We start from the raw sequence: 25,726 nt of genomic DNA, 5'->3' as shown, positions 1-25,726 counted from the left end.
GTACTTCTCTTAATTTATTTGCTATTGTTTCAGTTGATAAGTTCTATTCTTCTATCATAAATGAGGAAATATAAGAAATAATTAGGTAAAAGGATTTAATCACAGACATTTTCTACATTGTCATAGTCTTCAGATTATTATTTTTTTACATAAAAAGAAAATTAGTGAGGAACTAAGCAGCTCAGTGGATAGAGAGCCAGGCCTGGAGTTGGGAAGTTCTTTGTACAAACCTGACCTCAGATACTTCCTATCTGTGTGACCCTGGACAAGTCCTAATCCCCATAACCTAGCCCTTACAACTTTTTTGCCTTAGAAGCAATACATAGTAATGATTCTAAGATGGAAAGAAAGACTTTTTAAAAAAAGGAATTTAAGATGATCCTTTTAATGCAAATATCTGTCACATCATAAATGTGCTGCATTAGAATTGTCTTAAGTAATATCACTATGTATGTACTCTAAAATGCACATCTTCATGTAAAACACAAATAAATATATATGCCCATGCAGAAACAGGATTTTAAAAAATGATTTGATATTACACAAATGTAAGTAATTTTTCCTCCAAAAATACACTTCAATTTCCAAGAACATAAAATAATTCTAAGTTCTTTCTATTATATTGACAATTATTTTCTTTAAATAGGAAACTGAAATAAATGCCAAAAGTAATAAGCCCCTTACTTTAAAAACTTTTAAAAAGTACTATAAATTTATATTTACTAGACATGCATGCATTTTCCTATACTTTAAAGTATCCAACACTGAATTTGTTGAGTTTTTAATGGGAGATTTTCACCTATGTGCGATATCTTGTTTAGTCATATACATTGACATCACAGCCCAGAATCCCAAACCATATATTTTTGGCTTGTTTTAAAATAATTGCTTCATTCAACCTTTTCAGTTAAAGTTGCTAAATTAATCCCTGCAATTCCTAAACAAGGACACAAAATTGTCAAAATTTTAAACCAATTAAAAAACCTATGAGTACCAATGTAAAGTTAAATCCCTTTGCACCTGATAAAGTTGGGTTGTTTTAAGAAAAAGTGGATCATTCATTGGCAAGTGAGTAGTCCTTGGGAATGGTACTATGGCAACCTCTTTCTGACACTAGAGTGCTGCATTTATGACAGGACCATTAACAACAAAGAGTACATATAGTGGATCAGAGAGGAATTATTCTTGACTGTTATAACTGGTTCCCCTTTGAAAGAAGAGAAATGAAACTAATCATTCAGTTTTTATCTTAATTGTTCCCTCTATAACTATCTATTTCTAAGGCTCTAGAATTTCTGTATCCTTGTTTAGAAAATTAGGACTTTGTAGTTGTTAATATAGTATTGGGAAAATGGTCTCCTGGGTTCCCCCCTAAAAAGTCAACTTTAGAACCCCTCTAATCAAGAGTGTGCTGGAGACCACTCATACTGGCTCCAGAGAGTCAGTTAATTGTTACGTTTTCATATTAAATTTTTTAAAAAGTGCTTAATATGCATTTTCAGGGAGCTTGTTATTACAAATTTACCTGCACACCCCTGTCTGTCTCTATCCCTAATCTTTTTAATTGTAGGCCATATTGATGTTTGCAGCAAAAGCAAAAATGGCAGCTCTGAAGGGCTACTTCATGCCTAAAGAGAGACAAATGACTAATTAGAAAACTTGGAAACTATGAATCCTTGAGGTTACAAAACTCCTAAAAGTTGAGAAGGTTTGTTTGATATTTTTTGGGGAGGTCATTTTTGGGAGGTGAATCCATTGAAGGATTTTCTGTGGAAACTCCTTTCACCAATGAAGACAATAACTGACTGGCAAATTAGAGTTGCATATGTCAGAGAAATCTCTTCCTATCTTTAAATTTCTATTTATGACATCATATAACTTCACTAACACACACATACACATATTTTGCCAATCATATTGTATGTAAACATCAGCTTCTTTTTAGAGGTAATGTGGCTTAATCAATGAGGAAATGGTCTTAGGGTCATGAAAACTCAACTGTTCAATTTTCACCTCTGATACCACTATTTATGTTAGTGAGAACAAGTCATTTAATGACTCATTGCCCTAAGATTGTAAATTGCAGAGAAGCTGCTGATCCTCAGGGAAAAACAGTTTCTTTTTTATTTAAACTCTTATGTTCCAACTTTGATTTCATACTGTGTATTGGTTCCAAGGTAAAACAACAGTAAGGGCTAGACAATGGGAGTTAATCTACTTGCCCAGGATCACACAATGACAAAATTTCTAAGGCTAGATTTGAACCCAGAACTTCTCATCTCTAGACCTATCTATCCACTGAGCCATTTAGCTGGCCTCTGAAAAGAATGGTTTTAAAAATCTGATTCATAGCCTCAATGAGCTTTACAAATATTATCTCATTTTATCCTTATAATTAATATATAAGCTAAATGGTATTATCCCCATTTTATTGATGAGGGAACTAAGGTAGTCAAAAGTTAAGTAATTTTCCCAGGGTCACTCAGATAGTGAGTGCCTGAGAGAAGTCTTTCTAACTCCAAGTCCAATGTGCTACCTTAATGAAATCACAGTTCAAGTCTAAAAGCAAAAAAAACTCTTTAAATAATAGAATTTAAACTAGAAAAATCTGCAAAGAAGAAGATAGAGATCCTGTGGTACCAAGTAGTTTTCAGATTTTTTTATCTTCTGAGACCCTAAATAGTGCAGTGAAAGCTTGGTGGATAAATGCATTGACATTATGATAATGAATAAGAGATGACAAAACACAGGGTGCTATATTCAAACAACCACTTCCTAAATTTTCTTCCACGCAAGAAATCTATTTTCAGCCATACATAATAAATGAGAAAACTCAAGGTCAAGAAATTTAAGCAACTTGTGCTCTATCAGAATATTCTCTCAACAGAAAGAGAAAGAACCTTGTCTTTTTTCCCCCTTCACTAGACAGCCAATTAGATAAAAGTTACCTCCGAAATCCTTATGAATTGATAAATCCTTAACAATTAACCATTATTTCCAAAGCAATTCCTAATAATAGACATTTCTGGGAAAGTCAGGGGCTACCATCTGTCAGTTTGACATAATGCATCCTCCCTGAGGAGACTAAGGTTACTGTTCATATGCCAGCATGAATTCATTAGTTATGCCATAATTGCAATGTGATTATAGTTATCATAGTAATAGTGAGTCTATTGAAGGATTCAGGATGGCAGTGAGATAGTCAAAGGGGACTATTTAGGGAAATACTTTTCACTTTGTTAATATGAATTTAATCTCATTAAGAGATTGTATGCTTCTTTGCATATATTCTAGCTGAAATTGCTAGCACTGAATAAGAGAAAGGCCAGATAATTTGTTGAAACATCCCTTATTGAACAAGTTGCATCTTGACATTGAGTAGGCTTAGAGCTCTCCTTAAAAATCCATCTGGCTTTGTGGTTATCATCCTTTATTCTGCCTCAAAGTTGAAACAATCAATTGATCGTGTCTTAGTTTATTTCTTTCCAGGGTAGTAATGTTCTTCCAGTTCCTCTGATTTAGAGCCTCAATGTCATTCTTGCCTGCCACTCTCACCTTACGTATCAGTTGCCAAATCTTGTCACATCTCAACTCAAAAACATTTCCAATATATTTTTTTTCTCAACTCAACACCATTTCTGATAGCTATACTTCTCTTTAAATGCGTACTTCTCCAACTTGGGTTCTCATCATGCATTTTCACTATATACAAGTGATTAAAACACATTAAACACTACACAACTAGTCTAGTACAATATTCCCCAAATAAACCTGATCTCTTTATTAAACTTCTAAAATTAGGGCTGATTTTAAAAAAAGTGATATTGAAGCGATTAAAAAAAGCTATGTAATGCTTCCTTGAATAGTTAGTTCTTCTATTCCCTTTCACCCTTATGTCACAAGTAAAGCAATCTGAAAAATCATTCCTGATTCTCTGTTACATTTCTTATTAAATTTTGAAGCATTTTCTAAATGCTTTTTTTCTAAATGCTAACTTCTAAAAAAGCTTACATTTGTAAGCTTCATCCAATGTTTCATAGAATACAGGGTTATGGAGATTAAAAAATGGTTCTTAGTTGATGACTTGAGAGGCCCTTGCTATCAGAATCTTGGTCTATTAACCCTTGATGTTGTTATACAAGAGGATGTTAAAGGGAAACAGATATGGGAAATGTTAGTTCTTCCTCCTACTTCTCCCATCTCCAGAATGTGACAGACCACATTCATCTATCTACCTTGCATATATTTCATCAAATGGGAACAACATTTTCTCAACAATAGTTACCATTACAATTTTCAGTCAGGTTATTGTAAATTGAGTGGCAGTGACCATTATTCAGAAAGTCTTTGTGGGCTTTCTTTAAGGCATAAGTCTGGGATTCTTTATGGTACTAAGGCTGAGGTGGGTGTTGTAGGCAATGGCTTTATGATTATCCTACTTCCTCCCCAGGAAATGCTGGGAAATGCAGACCCTGGAGAAATGCTTTGCCAGACAGCATGCAGGAGTCACAAAGGACCCTTACTCCAGAGTCTTGACCATAAATTAACTATATCAAACTGAAACAATCAGGAAGATTTCTCTATGCTTAGTTTAGTTCTGAAGGTGTAGCATGTGTCCCAGAAGGGAATTTATCTCTTCACTAGGAATTTCAGGACTAAAGAAAACCTTTTCCTATTCTAAGTCAATTTGGACCTCAAAACTGACTCATAGGGGTTCATGGTTCAAAGGAACCTATGAGATTTAGTTTAATCCCCTGGTTTTTTGATGTATTAAAACTGAGGTCTATAGAGGTGAATTAATTTGCCCAAGACCATACAGGTAACAATTTCCCCGGGTTATTTGACTTAAAATTCAGCCTTTTTCTCCCATACTACTTATCTGAGCATTTAATTTTTTTCCATTTCCAACCATAAATTTTAGGTAGGTGATAGATTTATTTGTAAGAGTAATTCGATTCTGTTACTTTATACATAGAATCTTATCTTTTTTTAAAGTTGCTCTGTGGAATTCTGAAGTGAACTATTAAATTTAAGCATTGCTCTAGTAAATTTCATCAATTAACTGTAATTAAAGGACGCTATACCTTTCAGTTGCATTGGGCCTCATTTTAATCCTTCTGAACCCAAAGGACGTGTGTTCCTTCCATGTAGCCATGTAGCATGTACTTTAATGGCAATAGCAGAATGCACAGAAAGCAGTGCAAAACCATGGGAATAAAAAGAACACATGTCATCTCATGATACATTTAAAACCAGGATGATAAGAAGTATGGTGAAACAGAATTTAAAGCATTCAAATAAGGACAGCAATGTATTCATAATACTGGCATATCTGGAGTTCTTTGTACTGATTAGATGGCTCCATAACAAGCACCAATATTTTCCTCATTTTAGCTATTGCAGCATTTCTGAAAATTTGCAACTGTCCTTTTTGTGGAATGAGAATTATAAAATGGTAGGTTGCAATTTTCACACTTTGAAAATCCTTACCAAAACACTTGACTCTTCTGTTTATATTGGAAAAGCATAAACATATGCCAGAATAGTGAAAGAACCTTGTATCATCATCTTAGAGCATCAAGAAAATAATATGAAAATAGGATGTACCCCAAACAAGATTAAAGAAGAGATCAAATATAGTCTGGTAGTTTACTTTTTGGGGGATTTCTATAATTTGAATCCAATCAACTTCTTTGGAGGAAGTGATTGTAAATAGGTTGTATTTAGGCTTAGAAACATTTATTTTCCTAACAATTTCCTAGGAGCATAACTGGATTATTAACTAGGACAACTCTCTGCTCCCCCTTCTGTACCTGACCAAGTGATTACATCCTTCTTGAAGAAAAGATGAGGCTCAAGTTCTTGATCAGCAATAGCAAAAGGGCAAAAGGAAGCAGTCTTGATATTTTTTTTACTTTGATAAGGAGATTCTTGCTACCCTGAAATGCTCTCTATTTTATTTGTATGAATAAATATACTTTTATAAAACATGGATATTCATTTCTTTAAGTAATAATATTTTTCTTCAAGAATTCATCTAACATACTTATATTCACTGACAATTAACAATGAATATTCTATTCAATTCTTTTCAAAGAAACTTTAGCTCTCTACATATTTCATATTTGAAAGCAACAATGATGAACTGAGTCAATTGTCATTTTAAATTATTCTGCCCATGAAAATGTTCACTTTTTAAAATCTGAGAGAGTAAAGTTATGTAAAATACCTATTACATTTTATAATGGAAAGGCAACAATGTCAAAGGGTTAGAAAAGTTACATTAATATTTACCTTTTGAGGAAGAGCTATAATTGTCTTGTTCTTCAATGAATTAAATGCACATAATGATGGAAACAAAAGAAAGAAATCAGCAAATTTATAGTTAGACAAGGAAATGTGTAATAAGACAATGACATGAACAATAAAAATATATATAATGTATAAAAGTGATATGATAATTGTAATGACAAACCATGAAATGCCAAAGTTGAGGCAGAATCAAATATGGTACTAAAATAATCAAAGAAGGGATGATGGAATCTCTATTGTCTTCAAATAGACTTTAGTAAAATCCTCAGATGTCAAATGAAACCACAGAAAAGAAGAGAAAATATAGATAATTGAAAATAAAAAGTTCATGATATCTCTCTTCCACTTTTTTGGGAGCCTCATAATTTTCCAGGATCTCTAGATTTGTTTGCAATGTGATATTAGATTTTTCATGGGAAATATATTTGTTCACTTATTATAACATGGTGATTATTTGTACAATAATTTTATTCATATTTACAGGTCATGTTAATAACAATTCCTTTTTTCTATTTTAGATACTATGTCACTACAGCTCATCAGAATATGCTAAGGAAATACTGTTTTCTTTATTTCATCTGTGGCAATATTCTTATATTATTAAAGATATTCCCTAACATTGTTTCCAAAGAAGAAAGAGTCCTAAATATGTATTAAATGGTGAAATTCTGGGTTTTATTCAGCTTTTCTGCTTACAGTAAAAATCAAGAAGTTGCTGCTTGATTCACCAGTATGTCCATCAAAAGTGGATATTTATTTTCATAGCTATTCTGTGACAATGATAACAGAACTGTTAGTTCAGATCTACTGGAATCTTGAAACTGAAGAGATTTTGTGTGTACAGGCTTCTAGGTTAGAATAGCCATCCATTTTCCCTATTATCTCACCATGATATGAAAGACATTTTTCTGTTATCTGTCTCATAAAATTATCCAAGATGTTATTATATGAACCAAGTATTATAGTATCCTATTCACTCCTCTGTATTATGGCAATGTCAATGTGAAACCAGCAGATGCCTAAATCCTTGGGGATCTTCTCCAACTAACCTCACTGAGGTGATATCAATTTACTAATTCAACTATACTTTACTTAATTAATATAATTTCCAGAAACTACATGGATACTTCCTCTTCACCTTTTCAAATCTATTTTTTACAACTCTAAGTTTTCATTATGATAAATACCAGTATTGTAAAAACAGATAAAAACTGGTGCCACTAACATATAAGGATCTCTGTGGGATGCATGTGTCAATATTATCTATGGTTTTTTGTATCTTTATTTTTCAAACTATTTCCCAATTCCATTTTAAACCGATTTGGGTCTCACACAGAAGTGTTATGGGTTACATGTGACCAGCATGTTTGATAGCACTGGAACAGTCTAATTGTTTTTCTCAATTTTGAATTCTTTGAATAATCTAGTTTAATTTGAAACTAAGTTGCATAAATCAGTCATTTAATGTTCTGTTCTACATATAATAGGTATTTAATTAATAGCTTTTGAATCAAACTGTTAGGGATTAGATCCTATAAGGTACATTAGTTTCCTATTTGAACAAATGATTAAAAAAAGTATACAAAACAAATTTTATGGACAAGACCCTTAAATGTGTTCTCTCAAAGCAATTATTCAGTTTTCTCTCACTAATAATGAAGACTGACTCTAAAGTACCAGAAAGAATACACAGTGGTTTGACTCACTCAAGAAAAATAGCCATATAGACAAATGTTCCAATTACCACATCAAGAAAATTTGGAAACAACATAGTACATGAGGATAGCAGGAAATAATTTAGAAATGAAATTACTTTTTTTCCTTTGGTAAGGAGTCAAAATCAGGAGTATTATTATATTTGCTCCAAGACTTTTATGAAAAATGTGTTTAAGAAAAATTTAACTAAGTTCAGTTGTAAAATAAAATTATTCTACTATATAAATGAAGGAAGGAAGCAAAGAGGGAGGGAAGAAGTGGGAAGGGAGAGAGAGCAGGTAGAGAAGGAGAAAGTGAGAAAGTAAGTAAAACAGATAGCACAGAAGAAGCTCAAATAATGTAATGGATTCATGATTTCATTGATATGGTGTATGTCTATGTAGGGGAAAAACAAAACAAAACCTTCTAACAATGGAGATCATCACTTTCTTTGAAGAGTTTTGCAGAGTTGTCTAGACCACTGAAAGATTAAGTAACTTGCTCAGGGTCACACAGCTAAAATGTGTCAGAGGTAGGACTTAAACCAAGGTAAAAACATGCTCTCTCTTCACTATGTCATACTAAGTCTAACCAGGGAAACTCAAGTAGTATTATTCCCTTGGAGAAATAATACATAAAAATATATATCAGAAAACAAACCAAACTTGTTAGAATAAATTAGACTCACGAGAAAGTATAATAGTCACTATACCAACTTAAATCCTATCTTTTTCATTAATTGAAATCCTTTAATAAATTCTTATGACAAAACATAATTGAGTGAGGCAAAACAACTATTTGGGATCTTTTTAAATGTATCACCAAGAAACAGAAAATAAATATTTTAAATACTAATTCAACAATGTACTCATAAGAATATATGCCAAGTAAATTTTGCCTTATCCTAGCAATTCTTGGGGTTTTACTGTTTTGAGAACTTTGACATTGTCTACCACTGTTATCCAAGGTATTTATCTTCAACATATCAAAAATGAGAACAAATTTAGACTTACAGATTTAAAAAAAAACCTCTGATACCACAATATACTTTTAGCAGTTGCAATTCAAGAACAGGCAAATTTCTATGACTCTTGAAGAAATGTACCAATACAGAAGTATCTAGTAACATTAGGCAAGCAAAAAAAGTTATAACTATAATAAAATAAGGGTGTAAAACTAAATATTAGAGGAAAAACACAATTCATTCTCAGTCATTCTCTTTCTTCCCCTCAGAGCAAACCTGATAAATTGATGAATTTCTCTGCAAGACATCTGTGAATATTAATATAATGAAATAGCAAATATTCAGTTTTAAGCCAAAAATGTGACTAAAAGAAATTTGAAATATAGCCCCCTTGAATCTGTAGAATCAATTCTTGGTTTTTCTGGTAATAAAGTAGCAATCATATATCATCACATATAATCAAAATGCAATGCATTTATTTGTTATGAAACCCATAGAGTGCTTGATTTACAAGTGGAGGAAATGCAAAGAATTTCTAATAAGAATGTCATTTAGGACCCAGATAGCTGACAGCTCATGATGGTACCTAAGCATCAATATTTAATATCAATCTTGAATTGTGCAACAGGAAAACATGAATAGATATGGAAATCAAGCCTATACCTATTTTTAATTTAAACATAAAAATAATGACTTTTACTTTTATTAAAGGTTGAGTCTCTAAATATTCATCAATATTGAACAATCTTCTGACATGGTACCAAAACAAATGGAACCAACAATGGATTTTAGATAGAACTATGAAGAGATGAATAAAAAAGAAAATGATTATTTCAAAAATAAAGTCAAATTATCACAAACATAATCATTTCCAAAGGAGGCCTTATTACCCCTTCTGTAAAGACAATTGCCTTATATATAAGTTGAAAGTATGATGCATCAACACATGAAAGTTTAGATTTTTATAGAACCAGCATTCCTCTTCCCCTATAATGCTTCCTTATAAGTATTGTGACATCCATATGAAAATTCAGTTTTGGCCTTCTATTAAACCTTTGATTTTATGTTTGGAATTAGACTCTTAAAAAATTATCTAGTTCAATGCATATCTGTGTTTTCATGCTTTAAGTAAAGCATTTTTATTCTCATGGATTACCAAATAGCTCAAGGGAAAAATAAACCATATTATTCAGAAGGAAAATAGAAAGGAAATTTAAAAATATATAAGAAGAGGTGATATACCAAGCAAAGCCATTAGCCAGATCAGAGACTGAACCAAGTAAACTGAAAGTTTTCAAATTTCTAATGTAAAAGTCCAGCCATATTTCAATATAATATATAATCAGTTCTAGTAACCACACTATAGTTAGTATTTAAATGAACAGAATTCCTAAACATAGAATAAGAAACAAAGTGAAATTCAACTATGGTAGGTACTGTTGGGGGGGGGGACATGCAGCATTTTAACATTTACCATATAGAATTTCTCTCATATTTATTTTGACTTTGTTAGGAGTGCTGTATTTATAAACGTATGATTTCCAATAACTGTTTTATCAATTATTTATCAAACATTTATAAACTCTGTCTATTCAAGAAAAGACATCTAGTTCTCCAAGATTTTTCATCACTATATAACAATAACAAACTTTATACATTTAAAAGAGTAATTGCTTCTATGTATATATTTTTTTTCAGGAACCAGCAACCTAGTACTCAACAAACAAACCATCTGACTTGGATAATTTTTCTGACTTCAATTTTCAATTTAAAAGTAAATTACATATGTTATTAAACACATCGTACACATTAGGAAATAATAAGGTAATATGCATTTCTGAAATTGAATTCAAAGCTCAGTCATGACTGTTATTTGACTCTAGTAACTGGAATCCAAGTACTTGCAAATCATGATTCTCATTAAGGAAATGTTGAAGGGATTACTACTGGCAGATGAGTCAACAGAGTAGGAAACAAGCAGTTAGTGCAAGAATTCTCTTTAAGCTACTTTTCCCCTTTGATACCAGAGAGCTATTATAAAGTGCAAGAGTATTTATGCTTTTTCTTTGTCATTTTCACATTGTACCTTTTCTGGGTTTATATCACTTAAATAGTACTTTAGATCGACAATCCAAGAATTGAAATAAATCAAGTTCTTTGCCATTCACACAAAAGTAATTATTTTATGCTAAAAAACGAATAACATTCTGAAAAAGGGATTATCTCTGAAACCCAAAACTGATTTACTATGATAGCTCATTCATTAGGTGATACCTTGTTCTATACTGCCGCTTCTTATTGGAACCTGTGGGAGCTGTCTTCCCCTACGATTACTGAAGGCTGTGTCTGCAGGAGGAGACTGTCCTGGACTTCCTTGTTGGTGTATTCTGCAGGGGAAATGGGGGGGAAAGGAAACCAATGCAACTTAAATACAAGGCAGTGATCAGATTTGATTTTTTTTTTTGCTTTTTCATCTTAGCCAGACATGAAAATGCTTGTCTAATCCTCATTGAAGGAAGGAAAAAAAAAACAAAAAACAAAAAACAAAGCCTAAGCACATTTTTAGACAGATAAAAAAAAGCAATATCAAGAGAGCATGGAAATGGACTGTGAATATATATGTCCCTCAGTTGAACTTAGTAGAATTAGACTCAATTCTTTGAGAGCAGGGATTGTCTTTTGCATTTGTCTATACCCTCAGTGCTTAGTCTGTGTCTGGCATAAAATAAGCATTTTAAAAATGCTACTTGATTGAGTGATTAACTGGACTTCTGAACTGAGTAACTTCTAATTGAATTATTTTGATCATATGTATACTATTTTGTGAATTTTCCATTCTTGCTAATGCTGAACCAGACATATAACTGGAGGCTTAAGGATTTGGATATTTATTTATTAAGTCAATTTTTGCAAATAATCTATATCACTATGGCTAACAATGATAATATTTTCAGAATTATTCACACTACCTCTAAATGACTCTACATTAAATCTAATAATATGATCATCATTGTCTTATGCTTCCTCAAATTTATAATTGTGGATATTAAAACATCTTATAAATTAAAATAGTATTTCAACTATGGACAGATATCACAGGACAGTGAGTAAAAGTTAAAAAATATATAGATAATACAAGATGAGAACTGTAATCTCATTGTTATGGGAAGTGCCTGATCAAGTTCTTTATCTGTTGCTGCAGGTAAGCACCTTTTCTATAATATAGAGAATTGCCTGGGGTAGTGATAGGATAAGTTACTTGCCCAGGGTCACACAGTCAGTATGTATCAGAAATGAGACATAAAACTGGATCTTCTTGATTTTGAGGACAACTTTCTATCCATATTACTATTCTGCTTCTTTAAATATCAATTTATTTCATAGAATGAATAGGGGGAATAATTGAAATTGTAAAACAAGAGTTGTGATTTACTATAAATATTCTTATTTATAGTCATGCATTTTTATCTAAGAATCACTAAAATAATCCAAACTGAATTGCAATGCAAGGATACTATTTCTTGAACATGCTAAAGGGGATATTAGTTTTTATCCCAAGTAATTGATTATACATAAATTTTCCCCAATTTAAAAAATAATTTCATATGAATATGCCACAGACAGATGGAAGGACGTAACACAGCCAGATTAAATTCTTGATGGTAGTTTTGGGTAGGCAAAAGAGATTTCTATCAGCACAGAGAAAATAGATGTAAGTCTTAGAAGATGTGGGAGAAGTGTATAAGTGTCATGAGGAAAGGAGTCATAAGTATAGTGCCATAATGAGTGAAAGCATCAAATGTTCAGGAAGGTACAACACCACACTGACACCTGGGAGGCAGCACATGAATGTGGGGCTGTACATGGAATAGCAACCTTGTCAGAAGCGGAGAAGCTGGTGCCGACCCTCCTGGCGCAAGGTGATGTATAGAACACATTGTTCTGATACTAGAATGCTCACTCGACCTTGAGCGAGAGGGATGTTTTCCCCTAATGACTGGCTGATCAGTTGTTCTTGGGGTAGGGTGTCCCCTTCTAGATAGATGTTGTGGGAGAACCCTAAAACATTAGGGTCAGAAAAAATTTTTCAGTCAACATGTTCACATTTTCTTTCCCACCACCCATTTGCCCAAGGAAATCTTTATTAAATTTATGAAATTGTGATGCTCAGAACCAAGCAAAACTTTATCATGTGACTGCTGGACACTGGTGTGCAAATAAGTACAAAGGAGCAAACTAGCACTGAGAATGTTCATGTTGAGTACATTTTAAAGTGATTAATTGAATTCCTTTTAACTAAAAAAAAATCCTTTTCTAACCAAAGGAACTTTAGATTGTTTTAGAAAAGTCCACTTAAGGATATTTCCAATATTTTGTTTCAAGAATAGACAACATGTAATGTGTGAAAGATTTAAAGTATGATTTTCAAGCTAGAAAGAGGAAAGAGCCTGGATGATAACAGAATAGGGTACTCCTGATGAATGGATGAATTTCCTCTATCAAGGCATATCTTCATATCCTCTGTCACTTAAATTCCTAGAGAGTTACCTGAAGAATTCAAAGGTTTAGTGACTTGCCAAGGGTCAAAAAGCTAGGATGATTCAGAGGCAAGACTTGTTCCCAGAATTTCCTAACTCCATGTCTGGTCCTACATCTGGTATAACAGATTGTCTTGTTTTTTCACATTACTAATAATTTTACTCAACCCCTAGTACTGATACATATCCAAAGGCAATTACAGAAGACATTCTAAACCAATATTAATTATAATGGTACTGGTACATTATTAAATCTTTAAGGTTTAAAAAATGTGGGATAACTTACTATTTATGTAAAAGTAAAACTAAGCATATACAGATTAGAGAATTAATCCTTTAACAATGAAATCTTGATAAAACAAACTAGCACTGTAGTTAGTATTCCTTCTCTCTTAATATCAACAGAAAAAAACCAGAGTTGGCTATAAATATAATTTCTAACATATGAGTTGGTGTGAATAAAAGGAGCATACAACTTATAGTGATTTGTAAGATGTTTAAGAGTAGGCCATGGTCTTTCATCTAATTTATACCCCTAATTAATTTTATGCCTTAGTTTCCATATCTATAAAATGAACTGGAGAAGGAAATGGAAGACCATATTTCAGGGTCTCTCCCAAGAAAACCCCAACTGGGGCCATGAAGAGGCAGACATGACTAAAACAACTGAACAACAAAAATTTAATTATATGGATCATTTTTCAAAAAATGTTCCCTAAATTAATTATGTTTTATACTATTCATTGGCTGAAAAGGTGAGGTCAGATCTTTTTTTTTAAAGAACCATGGCATATTTCTAAAGATATTATTCTAAAGATTCACTTAGTAATTGTAAATTAGCATATATATGGTTAAAATAAATTATACTCCTCAGAGTAAAGCTTTCAGTATGCATTCACAATGATAATTTTTCTTAAATTCTTCATTGGAAATGACATATTTTCTTAAGTTGTCATTGATTAAAAATCTAATTTCACAAAAAAGCCAATGTCATGCTTGGGGAACCAAGACAGCATAATATAGGCAGTTAACAAATACTAATCCAAACCCAGCACTTTGAGATTTGGGCTTTGACAGATCTTAGTCATAATCCAGAAATCTTCATAGACCAGTGGAAGCCTTCTAGTATTTCAATTACTAGGAGAAAAATCAGACCTACATCTGAAATCTTTATTAGATACTATTCATTTAACTAAATGAAATTCTAAAGTCTCTAAAATAGTCATATAGTATAGTCTAATCTGTTTTAGAGAAGCTGACATCATGAATTAACTGATAAAGAACAAGATGCGATACAGGGTCCTTTCTTTTGTGAAGTTTCATAACATCTATCTATTGTTTTCTGAAATTCATTGTCAAAATTATAATTTTGAGTCAAAAGAACAATGACATTTTCAACATAGGGTTAATCAGGAGAAAATGTGCATTTTACTTAAATATTCAGAAATAAATAGCCAAAATGTCAACATGTAAGCCATCTATGGATAACTTCATTGATTTTGGTGTTTTTTTAAGGGATAAGGAGTTTAGGATTTGGATCTATATTTTATCTGTATAAGGAACTTTCAGTGTGGAAACTCTTCAGAGATACACTTCAGCAAATCAACTATAACTTTGAGTTTTCAAGAACTGTCTAGGTCAAAGTAGATTAATTTCATGAATTTTAATAATTATCAGTCAAAGAGCACAAGTTGAATCCTATTTTTTAAAACTGGACTGTAGTTATATAAATATATATTAAATTATTCTTACATACTATTACATTTTTATTTTTAAAAATTAATGTAATGAAATTTTCAATATTAAAGAAAAATTTTGAAAAGCTAATAAATATATACATATGTACACACATACATACGTACATAAGCATCACAGAAATTTTTAAATGTCTTTTTCTGACTTAGACTGATTTGTTCTTCCTTAAATATTTTGGGAGTCTTCTGCCTTTCTTAAGGTTATGTTTTTATTTGTATATAACAAACATGGGACACCTCTAAAAGCAAGTAAATAAACTTGTGTATGGGAAACTGACATGTAACTCTGAAAACTGTTTCTGTGTTCTGGTTTGAATGTGTCCTTCTGAAATTCCTCTTCCAAAATAGACTTTAGTTTAGAAGATAACTACTCTGCTCTCTGTATATGAATCTCCAGACAGGAATGAGGGAACACAAGCAAAAGTATGAGATACATGGGAAATGTAACCCTAAAGTCATGTAGAATTGTTAGAGAAGAGAAACACCTGTTAAACTATTATCTGTCTAATCTGAGTTGGAAGGGAAACTCATGGGAACAGCATGAGTGGCATACCTACTATTTTGACCAAGTGCCAGGTAGGAAAAGTAGAAGCAAACTTAAACACTACCTGTTGCAAATTATTTTGCTTGAAGAAGAAAGAGTCACTGGAGGCCATTCAGATCTTATTAGCAAAAGTATTACACAAACATGAGAAATCTAAGTAAGACTTTCTCAGCAAATGAATTAAGGCAACAGTGATTAGAAAATTTTTGGCCTATGGTTGAACTGCACGTTGGAATGTTAAAAGTTGTGTAATTCTTAAGATGAGTGGGTGAGAGACAGGGAATTTAGGACATTGACAGAGTAGATGAGTACCAAAAGTCTAGTAAGAAAAAAGAAAAGCAAATAAATATTTTATGTAGTTTCTAGATCACTTCCAAAGTGGTGTGCTTCCATTTATATTAAATATTTCTCTAAGTTAAGTGAATAAACACTAGCTCACAAGAAAAAAAGAAGAAAAAAGAACTTTGTTTTATTATTTCATGTGAGAAGCAGTGTACCATAGGGAAGAGAAGATTGGCCTTGGAGTGAGAAAGACATGGGTTAAGATTTATCCTTTGACTCAAACTGGCCAAGGAGCCTCTCAGCTTTCTTGTCAGTTCACTAAGACTGATTATGGTAGAGATTAATCTCCATTGGTAAAGGGGCTTCCTCAAAGAGAGTCCTGTACACTGATGAAATCGCACGTTTGGACAAAATTATGGATTTTTTTTTTGTATAGAACTCACTCAGGGGGAGAAACACTGCCAGTTTTAAAATTGGAAAAATAAAAATGTTTGGAATGGCATATTTTGAAATTTAACTATGGAAATAAGGTACTGTTTCTCAGTAACAATGTTATAATTATAGTCCCCAGTCCCAGAAATATGAACAGATAAGTTACTTTGAAAATCTAAAGAACTTGGTCAGTTTAGTTTGTTTCTCTAAATCCTACAAATAATTAGCAAGGTCTTGTTTATTCTCTGGGATTAAAAAACTGTAATACATTGGGAAAAACCAGTAGCATGGTATAATATAAAGAAGATAATATACTCATTTTTCTGTGGCCATATTTATACCAATTGACTTAGTATTATTGAAAATCAAACTAAATCTTTGGCAAAACAATCAGCTGGTTGATTATTTTTTCCATAGTTGTTTAAGATACTATCTATATATGAATTGGATGGGTCTACTACAAGATTATAATTTCTTTACAATAAGGACTTGCTTTTACATGGTATCAGTTACCAAGAATGAGTGCATTCAATTTAGTATCCTTAAATATGGAGCCCATTTTTTTCTTTTTTTGGTTCCAGGGCAAGAGCCTATGCAAAATTCAGCCTTTGGAAACTAAAAGATTGAGAGGCTTGGGATATAAATGAAAAAATATGGTAGGCCTTCACAGAACATCAAATTTTAACAAAAAGTTAACAATTTAGCCACAAATTTAATTTTTGCCAAACTATTTTATCTTCATCCTGATTAGGTACAACACTGGTTTGGCATGCTTTAATTAGAAAAGCTGGTGAAAATAAATATTTGAGATTTACAAAGAAATATGAAAGTGAAGGAAACTATAATCCTGGTATATTCAAGTGAAGGCTACTGGCATTAGTGTTCTGTAGAAAAAGCACCAAAAATATCATTTTGAGATGCAAATACCTTAACAGAATATATGGTATATCACTGATTCCATGGTTTTTTTTTTCTTATTTAATGATTTTGGGAAGAAATACTCAATCCAAATGTTTTGCAATTTTCTCTTAGATACACAATTACATGTATTATGGGATCTTCTTTTTGGCACTAAGTATAGATAGAGTTTGAAAAAGAGAATGAAGCATTTTTAACAACTGCACACACTTTTGCATTTTAATTAAAATTGTATATTGAATTCTGATATAGTAGCCATGTTGGGATGATGGGAAGTGTGACACACTGAAAAGAATACTAAGTATAGAGTATAGAGGCCTGGATTGGACTCCTGCCTCTGATATCTCTGAGATTAGACAAATCACTTTTTTTGGCCTCATTTTTCTCATCTGTAAAGTAAAAGTTGAATTATATAACTTTATAGTTTTTGCATCCATTAACCCAATAATAAAACAAGTCTTTAGGAAACTTCTACCACTTGCTAAACAGATTACTAAGCACTGGGGATGCCAGATCAGTTCTTATATTTCTCTAAATTCATGGTTGTACTGTGGAAATGACATTAGGAAAATATCATACAAATTAAGTCTCTGATCCTCTTCATGGAGCCTAGGAAAATAATGGCACTTGCTAAATATTGACATCAAAATTAAAATCACTAACTTGTTAATATGTGGAATTTATTCAACAATAACACACTTTTAGTGAGACAGTGTGGTGTAGTGGATAGAGAATTAATCTTGCCAAAAGGTCCTGGGTTTAAGCCCCACTTCTGACAGATAGTTGTTGTGTTACCATGGACAAGTCACCTAGTCTCTCAGTGCTCTTGACAATTCTCTGACTATAAACTCTAGACCATTGGTATATGAAGTTTCTTCACCCAGGAGTTTCCACTCTCAATTAAGGCAAAGGTCTAGGCCCTATTCTCTACTGAATTTTTGTGTTGAACTCAATAACCTGAAACTGAATCCTAATGTTTGAGGGACTATGAAATTATATGTATGGGTAAAAAGCAGCTGTAAGTCACTTTAATGAAAAATTAAATTAACAATTGTGAGTGTGAGATTTAGAAAGTGAGATTTAGGCTCCCTGAGTCCTGTGACTAAAGTATTATCATCCTCTTACCCTCATGTAAGAGAATGTGCTCAGATAATAATGGTGATTGTCCCATAATCACCTGTAATTTCATGAAATTAGTTTCACATTGAAGTTCAAAGAAGAGCCAGTGATATATATATATATATATAATATGTACATATGTGTTATTATATATATATATAAAGGATGTACATTAACATTATCATAGAGCTAAGCCTACCTTTCTGCATCAGATGCATTGCTTTTCCTAGTCTGTTTTTGGTTGCTAGATCTTTCCGACTTTCGAGATTGCCTGTGAAATGAGATGTTAAAAAGTACAGAAAATATGATAAATAAAGCTATAATCATATAATAAAATAATAAAAAGAGACTCATAGATGGAAAATGCTGTGTAGTTCTTCTCAGCAAATATTTTTTGGAATCAATGTTTCCCAATTAAAAAACCATTTAGAAATTGGAAATATGGAAGAGGAGAGCAGTCAAATGGGAACATCTGGAACTTAAATCAGGAAAGGGGCTCATTTCTACCTCTTAGCTTCATGGGAAAATAGTTGAACCTGGATTCCTGAATAACCATTACTTTTTCCATTGACAAGAAAATGAGGTGAGAAGAAGCAATGCTAGGGAAAATAATGATGATGTGATGTGAAGGTTGATACATCAATTGACAGTAGAGAGAATAGAGCTTATGTATTTACACTTTTAATAAGCCAAATCTACACTGAAAATCAATACATTTTAGAAGGATTAAGGACAAGGAAAAAAGTCAAACATTCTCCACCAGAGTTAAATACAATGTCTTCTCAAATCTAGTAGTATTTGCTTCCCTTTCGGTCCTCTATGTTCCTTATGTTGCTTATTCAATCAAATAGCTCTTCTGAGAGTCCCCCCCACCCCCATCAAATATCATAGGATCCTTGAACTGGTATAAAGGTTCTCCAAAATTTAGGAATTTCTGTTTCTCAAAAGTTTATAGATCATATTTTAGAAAAACAAATTCATTTTTTTAATAGAAATAGTAGGTTAGGTTAGGTTGCAAATGTGGACAAATCCTAACCACAAAAGGCTACTTAGCCCTTGATCCAACTGAACTCATAAATATGTGAGTGTGTGTATACACACATATATTTGCAAATGTATTTAGTAAACATATTTGAAACAGTAACAATTAAATGAAACAAAAACACATGAAGATTAATTTAATGTTTAGTTCTTGTTTGTTTTTCAATATTGTGGATGCTAGGGTTTATTCCATTTCTGCTCCCTTTTTCAGCACACTGTTCAGCACATTTCCCCCAGCCCCAGTTTGGGGAACATTCTGACCTACCAACTGGGCTCTACTCTTGTTTCTTACTATACTACAGTCTTTCTGCCCTCATTCATCAAACACAGCACAGGTAATTCTTTCACTGTACTCAGCTATTTCCTGTTATCCAAGAGGAGGGAGCCATGGTAGAATGAGATGCTAGAGGAAAACACATTTGGTACCTGAAATTGGTGACCACTTGCCTCTAAAGTGTAGGTTGCCGAGAGGGATTAGCTGCTCTGGGCAGGCCCAGGCTAATGCATTGCTGATAATTCATTATTACTGGAGGAGCTGAGGAGGGGGACATCTGACTCTGCTTTTGCCTGGCTGTATCATAAAACTTCCTTCAAAATAACATTAACTCACATTTTTATAGACCTTCACAAAGTCCTTTAGTGATATCATTTGATCTTTTGCAATTCTGTTACATAAATAATATTTCTACGCACATTTTACAGATGAGGAAACTAAGACTCAGAAAGATTAAATAATGTTCCTGGAGCTTGATCAGGGACTTGAACCCAGGTTCCCTTGATTCCAAATCTATTACTGTATTCACTATGGCATCTTGTTTCTCCTACATTCTGGTCTTGAAAGCCCCAGGAAAGTGGATGCCAAAGTGACCAGAATTGACCTCAACAATCCATCAATTAATCTTGTCACTACTGAATTAAAATAAAATTTTATATTATTCCTTTTCATTAGCTTCATTTCAGTTAATTACATAGTGACCTGATTAATTAATTAATATACATTTTTTCATGTTTTAAGGTTCTTAAATCAAGACTAAGCATCTTGGTAATTATCTATATAAACTTCCACTTGTTCTAAATTGGCATAGAAACTTGAAACTTTCTTTTCCTGAGGACTTAAATACCTTAACAAAACAGATGCCATTTAAAAAAAAATTCTTTCCATTTTCTCCATGCAACTCTCAAAGACTGAAAATGATGAATGCTTAACTTAAATTTGACAGTTCTCTGTCCAGTGATTATCTTAATTTTGATGAATGCTTAAATTTTACTTTGATGTGTGCTTAACTCAATTTTGACAATTCTCTGCTAAATGAATTAAAACCCCCCAGCAAATTCTCAAAGGAAAAAAAGTTCCATCAATCTGCATTGCAGTTTTTTATATCATCTGTTTTTGTAACCTTCAGATTCTTGGGCTACCTTCAATAAAAAAATTTAGCCTAATGATATTAATAATAATAATAATGTCATCAAGTTAATTAAAGTAGAACTATCTAGAACATAAAGAGATTATCTGTCCTGTTTTGAGCTTTAGATTGGTAGGAGCAGGTCTAACAAAACCCCAGAAATAAGGTTTTTCTTAGCTCTATAAATTTTCTATTGCATAGACACACTGTAGCTAAATAAGAATTTAAATTAGCATAATTTTCAGCATTTGTTAAAATATGCAGTAGACTTAAGTCATAAACATGTGTTACATTAGAATTATTTCTATTCGGAATAGTTTCAAAGATAGACCTCTGTTTTGTATACACTGGCATCATTAGTAAACACACTGGGCTACTGAAGCAAAGTAAATTCAGATCAGTAGAGCCGATTGTTAAATTTTCAGTTTAAGAATTTATCTTGAAAATCAGTAAATATGATTTTTGTCTCCTTAATTTAAAAAAAGTGGAGACAATGTTAATAACACAAATAAAACTGAAAAGCATGTTAGACCTAATTTATTTACTACCAGCCATGACCAGCATGTCTCTTTTTACCTAAAAAGAGATGAGTTTTCAATATAGAAGTCTTCATTTGGTTGATATTGTGATACAAATTGGAATTTAGTGTCTGATCAAAGACTATATTAAATAAAACTGAACATTTTGAGTTTAGTTTGCTGAGAAAGTGAAGAATCCCCAGAACTGTTACCAAAAGGAACACTGCATTAAAAAGAAGTAGCTGGCCAGGCAGAACTTATAATTCTAGTTTGATTGAATTTATTAAAAAAAATATTGATGGGTAACATGGCATAATAGATACAGGGTTAACCTTCAAGTCAGCAAGACTTTCATTCAAGCCCTGTTTCTGAGGAATAATACTAGTTATGTAGCCAAGTCATTTAAACTGTAAGTGTTCTAGGCCATCCTTTAAGATGACAAATTACAGATGAGATGTTGATATATTATATTAAGAAAGGGGGGAAATTTTATTAAGCACCTACTATGTGTGTTAAGGACAGTGAGGTTCTACAGTGGAGAGAGTACCAGGCCGGGAATCAGGAAGACTCATCTTCCTGGGTTCAAAGGGGCTTCAGGCACTTACTAGCTGTGTGAAACTAGGAAAGTCACTTAACTCCTTTTGCCTCTGTTTTATCATCTATAAAATTAGCTGGAGAAGGAAATGGCAAACCACTCTATTATTTTTGCCAAGAAATCCCCAAATAGGGTGATAAAGAGTCAGAAGTGGCTGAAAAATGGCTGAAGAACAAACGTGCTTAGAATGTAATCCTTAAAATAACCTGGCAAATTGTTACTATTTATTATATCTATTTCATAGTCAAGGAAATTAAGGTAGATAGTGGTTAAAGTGACTCGGGTTGAATCACACACCTAATCAGTGTCTCAGAACAGATTTGAATGCATCTTTGTGACTTCAGACCCGGCAATCTATCTACTGTGCTGCCTTGCTTCATCTACCATAATATAAAGTTACTTACACTGAAAAAATCACAGAAATATATATATATATATATATATATATATACATATACAGTATAAAATAATCATTATTGCTACTGACAAAAATTGAAGTTTAGTGCTAGAAGTCATCTTAAAGAGTATTTAGGCTAAATCTTTTATTTTACAGATTAGGAAAAAGCCTGAAGAAAATACATTCCCTATCCCCTCCCTGCTAATGTACATGTATCTTCATGTGAGAGCTACCTGATTATGATGCTATAAAATATCTGAGTTAATAAATTAAATAAAATCTTTCAGTCAAATTGATTCAAATTACCTAAGGGACTACTATGTACTTAACAGGGCCAACAGGAATTAAATATTTTGTCTGGAGCATTTTTGCTATTATAAGGCACAACATGTAGAAGAAACAAAAGAAAGACTATAGTTCACATAAAGGAAATTACATCTTACATCATGTTACTAACTGGAAAATCTTGGTTAAAGTGACTTAGTTTCTTGATTTTTTTAGACAATAAATGTAGAGTTATAATAACTAAACTCAGCTCTCTTCCAGCATTAAAAGCTTTGGTATGGTTGATGTTTTTTTCCTTTGTTTTTTTTTTCTTATCTCAAAAAATTTTATTTAATTAATTTAGTATATTTTCCATGGTTACATGATTCATGTACTTTCTCTCCCCTTTTTCTACTTCCCCCCACCCCATAGCCAACGAGCAATTCCACTGAGTTTACATGTCATTGATCAAGACCTATTTCTATATTATTAATATTTGCATTAGGGTGATCGCTTAGAGTCTCCATCCCCAATCATATCCCCATCCACACATGTGATGAAGCAGTTTGCTTTTCTTTGGTGATAAGTGGTTTTTCAGTTGAGTTTGACTCTTTGTGACTTCATTTGAAGTTTTCTTTGTGAAGTTACTAGAATGGTTTACAAGTCAAGGTCATAGGATACTGAGGCAAATGGTGTTAAGTGATTTGCTCAGTGTCATTAGTTAATCTGAGGCCAGATTTGAATGCAGGAAGGTGAGTGAATCCAGACCCAACTCTCTATCCATTATGTCACCTAGCTGCTCCTTAGAATCTGATGTCTATTATCTGTTTGATGGTAGCTAACATATTTAGCCTTCCTGAGGCTTTGAGGTCCTTTGGAGCTCCAGAATTTTATTCTATTATTCTATTTTGTGAATGAGAAGATGTGAGTTGTTGGAGAATATTGTTTGTAGGGGTCTTTGTCTTTTTCTTTCCTTCTTATAACTTAGTAAGAATGCCCTTTATATTTGGAATATGATTTTGTAGAATTAGGAAAGTAAGTAAAAGGATAAGGAATTATTGACATTTTCTCATTTTATTTTTTCTTGAAGAAAAGATCAAAATAAAGTTAAATATTTTTTCCAAGTTTTTAGTATCCATCCCTCTTTCAGATATCTTAAGAATAATCCCTTCACAAGCCTCAAAATTATGTTACTGTCTACATTGACCATCTCTGTATGTACACTTGATTCAGTCCAACTGTTTTCATCTTTGTTTCCTCTAGTTCCATTTATACTTGTTCACAGAACACTTCAAGGCCTGTGATATTATATTTCAAATGTTGTTTCTTAAATGTCTATGATGAAAAAAGTTTTCTATGTAATATTTACAGCTCTTTTCTATATATCATTTGTTTGTTCCATTTCCAACCCACAACATGTTGTTAAGATTGGATGGCTAATTTTAGTTACTTTGTTTACCTTTTTTTTCAAAATAATTTTTCCCCTTCAGTGCCTAAAGGCTCTCTTTTGACAAAAAATTTTCCATGGTAATATTGAAAAATGGAAAGAACATTTTATATAACTGATGAGTTCTCTAATTACTAATTTGCAGAAGACTTCATGTTGGAATTAATGTACAATTCTGGGCCTCCAAAATGATATCTGATATTATTTTAAAAAGTTTGATCTACATAGATACATATGGAAAAAAGCAAAAGGATGAAGAAGTCCTACTGTATAATTTATAATTTATGACGTGTAGTTGGAAGTACAATATATAAAGTAAAAACTATTAAATGAATGCCTTGATCATGATGGAATACCTCTTGTGAGGATTTAGAGGACAAGTATAAGAGTCACAAAGAATGAGAAGGCAGAGATGAAATGCAACCTGTACCCTGAGAGAAGTTTCTACGTTAATGAGTTCACAAATACCTTTAAGTGAAAATTGTAGTTTCTTATTTTGAATACCTCTTTGGTTCTTACCAATAGGCAAAGCATGTTGTATTTGGCTATAGATACATAGCTAAAATAACACAAATCACTGGATTGGAAAGCAGAACATTGGTTCTAGGTTCAGCACTCACATTATGAGTTTGAATGACTTCCTTTCTGAGCTTCAATTTCCTCACGTGTGAAGTGTGGTGTTTGGAATAATTGCCCTTCTACCCCAGAGAGTTATTATGAAGATCAATGGAAATAATGTAGATGAAATCATTTTGAAAAGTTTAAAGGCTTTAAAACATAAGAAATAATTAAAAGGAAATAGTCTTAATGACCATCAAACTTACAACTTCCCTAATTAATAATAAATTTATCTACAAAGATATAATTGCTATCTGGTCATTCTTTGAATTTTTTACCTTCTTTTATTAATATTTGCTATTTATTTGTTTCCCCAAAGTATATAATACTAATGAAAGTTCTCATAGTTCTATTCATATACTTTTAAAAAGTCCATTTTAAGTGCTGAAACTAGGCCTGCATTTTGTTCTTGGGCAGAAGTACAATTGGAGTACATATGAAGTACAGCAGCTTTAAGGAATTTAAATAAAGCTATTTGCACAGTGAATCTTTGTTCCAAGAACATCAAGTCCTCAACTGGGTAAATTATAACATATTAAAAATAGCAATCATGCCAAATGGACATTGTCACTGAAATAGTAAAGTTAAAAAGCAAGACTTCATCTGGCAAATTCATGCCCCTTCCTTTATTTCCACCCTTCTCCCCACCCCTCCAACCCCAGAGTATGTTTGCCAAATACCTAGGATTGACTTCAGGGTCAGAAATGTCTACCTTATTTGTATCATTGCCTAAGAAAACTTCACAGCTGTCTAAGAAGGGGAGGCTTTGCAATAGTATTTTTCAAAAAGTTTCAAAAATATTAATTAATTATGCTTCAAATTCACAAGGTGAATTTTATAGCAAAATATTATTTGAACTGTTATTATCAGTTTATCTTTCATATA

The 25,726-nt window shown here is 32.3% G+C and overlaps 1 protein-coding gene across 49 annotated transcripts in view; it reads right to left on the bottom strand.

The window, feature by feature from the left end:
* RIMS1 (regulating synaptic membrane exocytosis 1) overlaps positions 1 to 25,726 on the bottom strand; it is a 739,353-nt gene that overhangs the window by 145,457 nt on the left and 568,170 nt on the right. For 20 of the 49 annotated variants that reach the window (XM_056818467.1, XM_056818473.1, XM_056818468.1 and 17 more), the window contains 2 exons: positions 18,758 to 18,829; positions 11,246 to 11,358 (listed from right to left, as the gene is read on the bottom strand). In XM_056818467.1, the coding sequence (XP_056674445.1) occupies positions 11,246 to 11,358; positions 18,758 to 18,829 (185 nt within the window). Of the gene's footprint in view, positions 1 to 5,084; positions 5,953 to 6,294; positions 6,325 to 11,245; positions 11,359 to 12,847; positions 13,031 to 18,757; positions 18,830 to 25,726 lie in introns of those variants that run through there. The other 29 variants (XM_056818463.1, XM_056818457.1, XM_056818461.1 and 26 more) reach the window with 4 other exon arrangements.

The sequence above is a fragment of the Monodelphis domestica genome, chromosome 2 (genome assembly GCF_027887165.1).
Source record: "Monodelphis domestica isolate mMonDom1 chromosome 2, mMonDom1.pri, whole genome shotgun sequence".
In the NCBI taxonomy this organism is placed as follows: domain Eukaryota; kingdom Metazoa; phylum Chordata; class Mammalia; order Didelphimorphia; family Didelphidae; genus Monodelphis; species Monodelphis domestica.
Note: the sequence above shows the minus strand (reverse complement) of the source record. Positions and strands in the feature narration are given on the sequence as shown.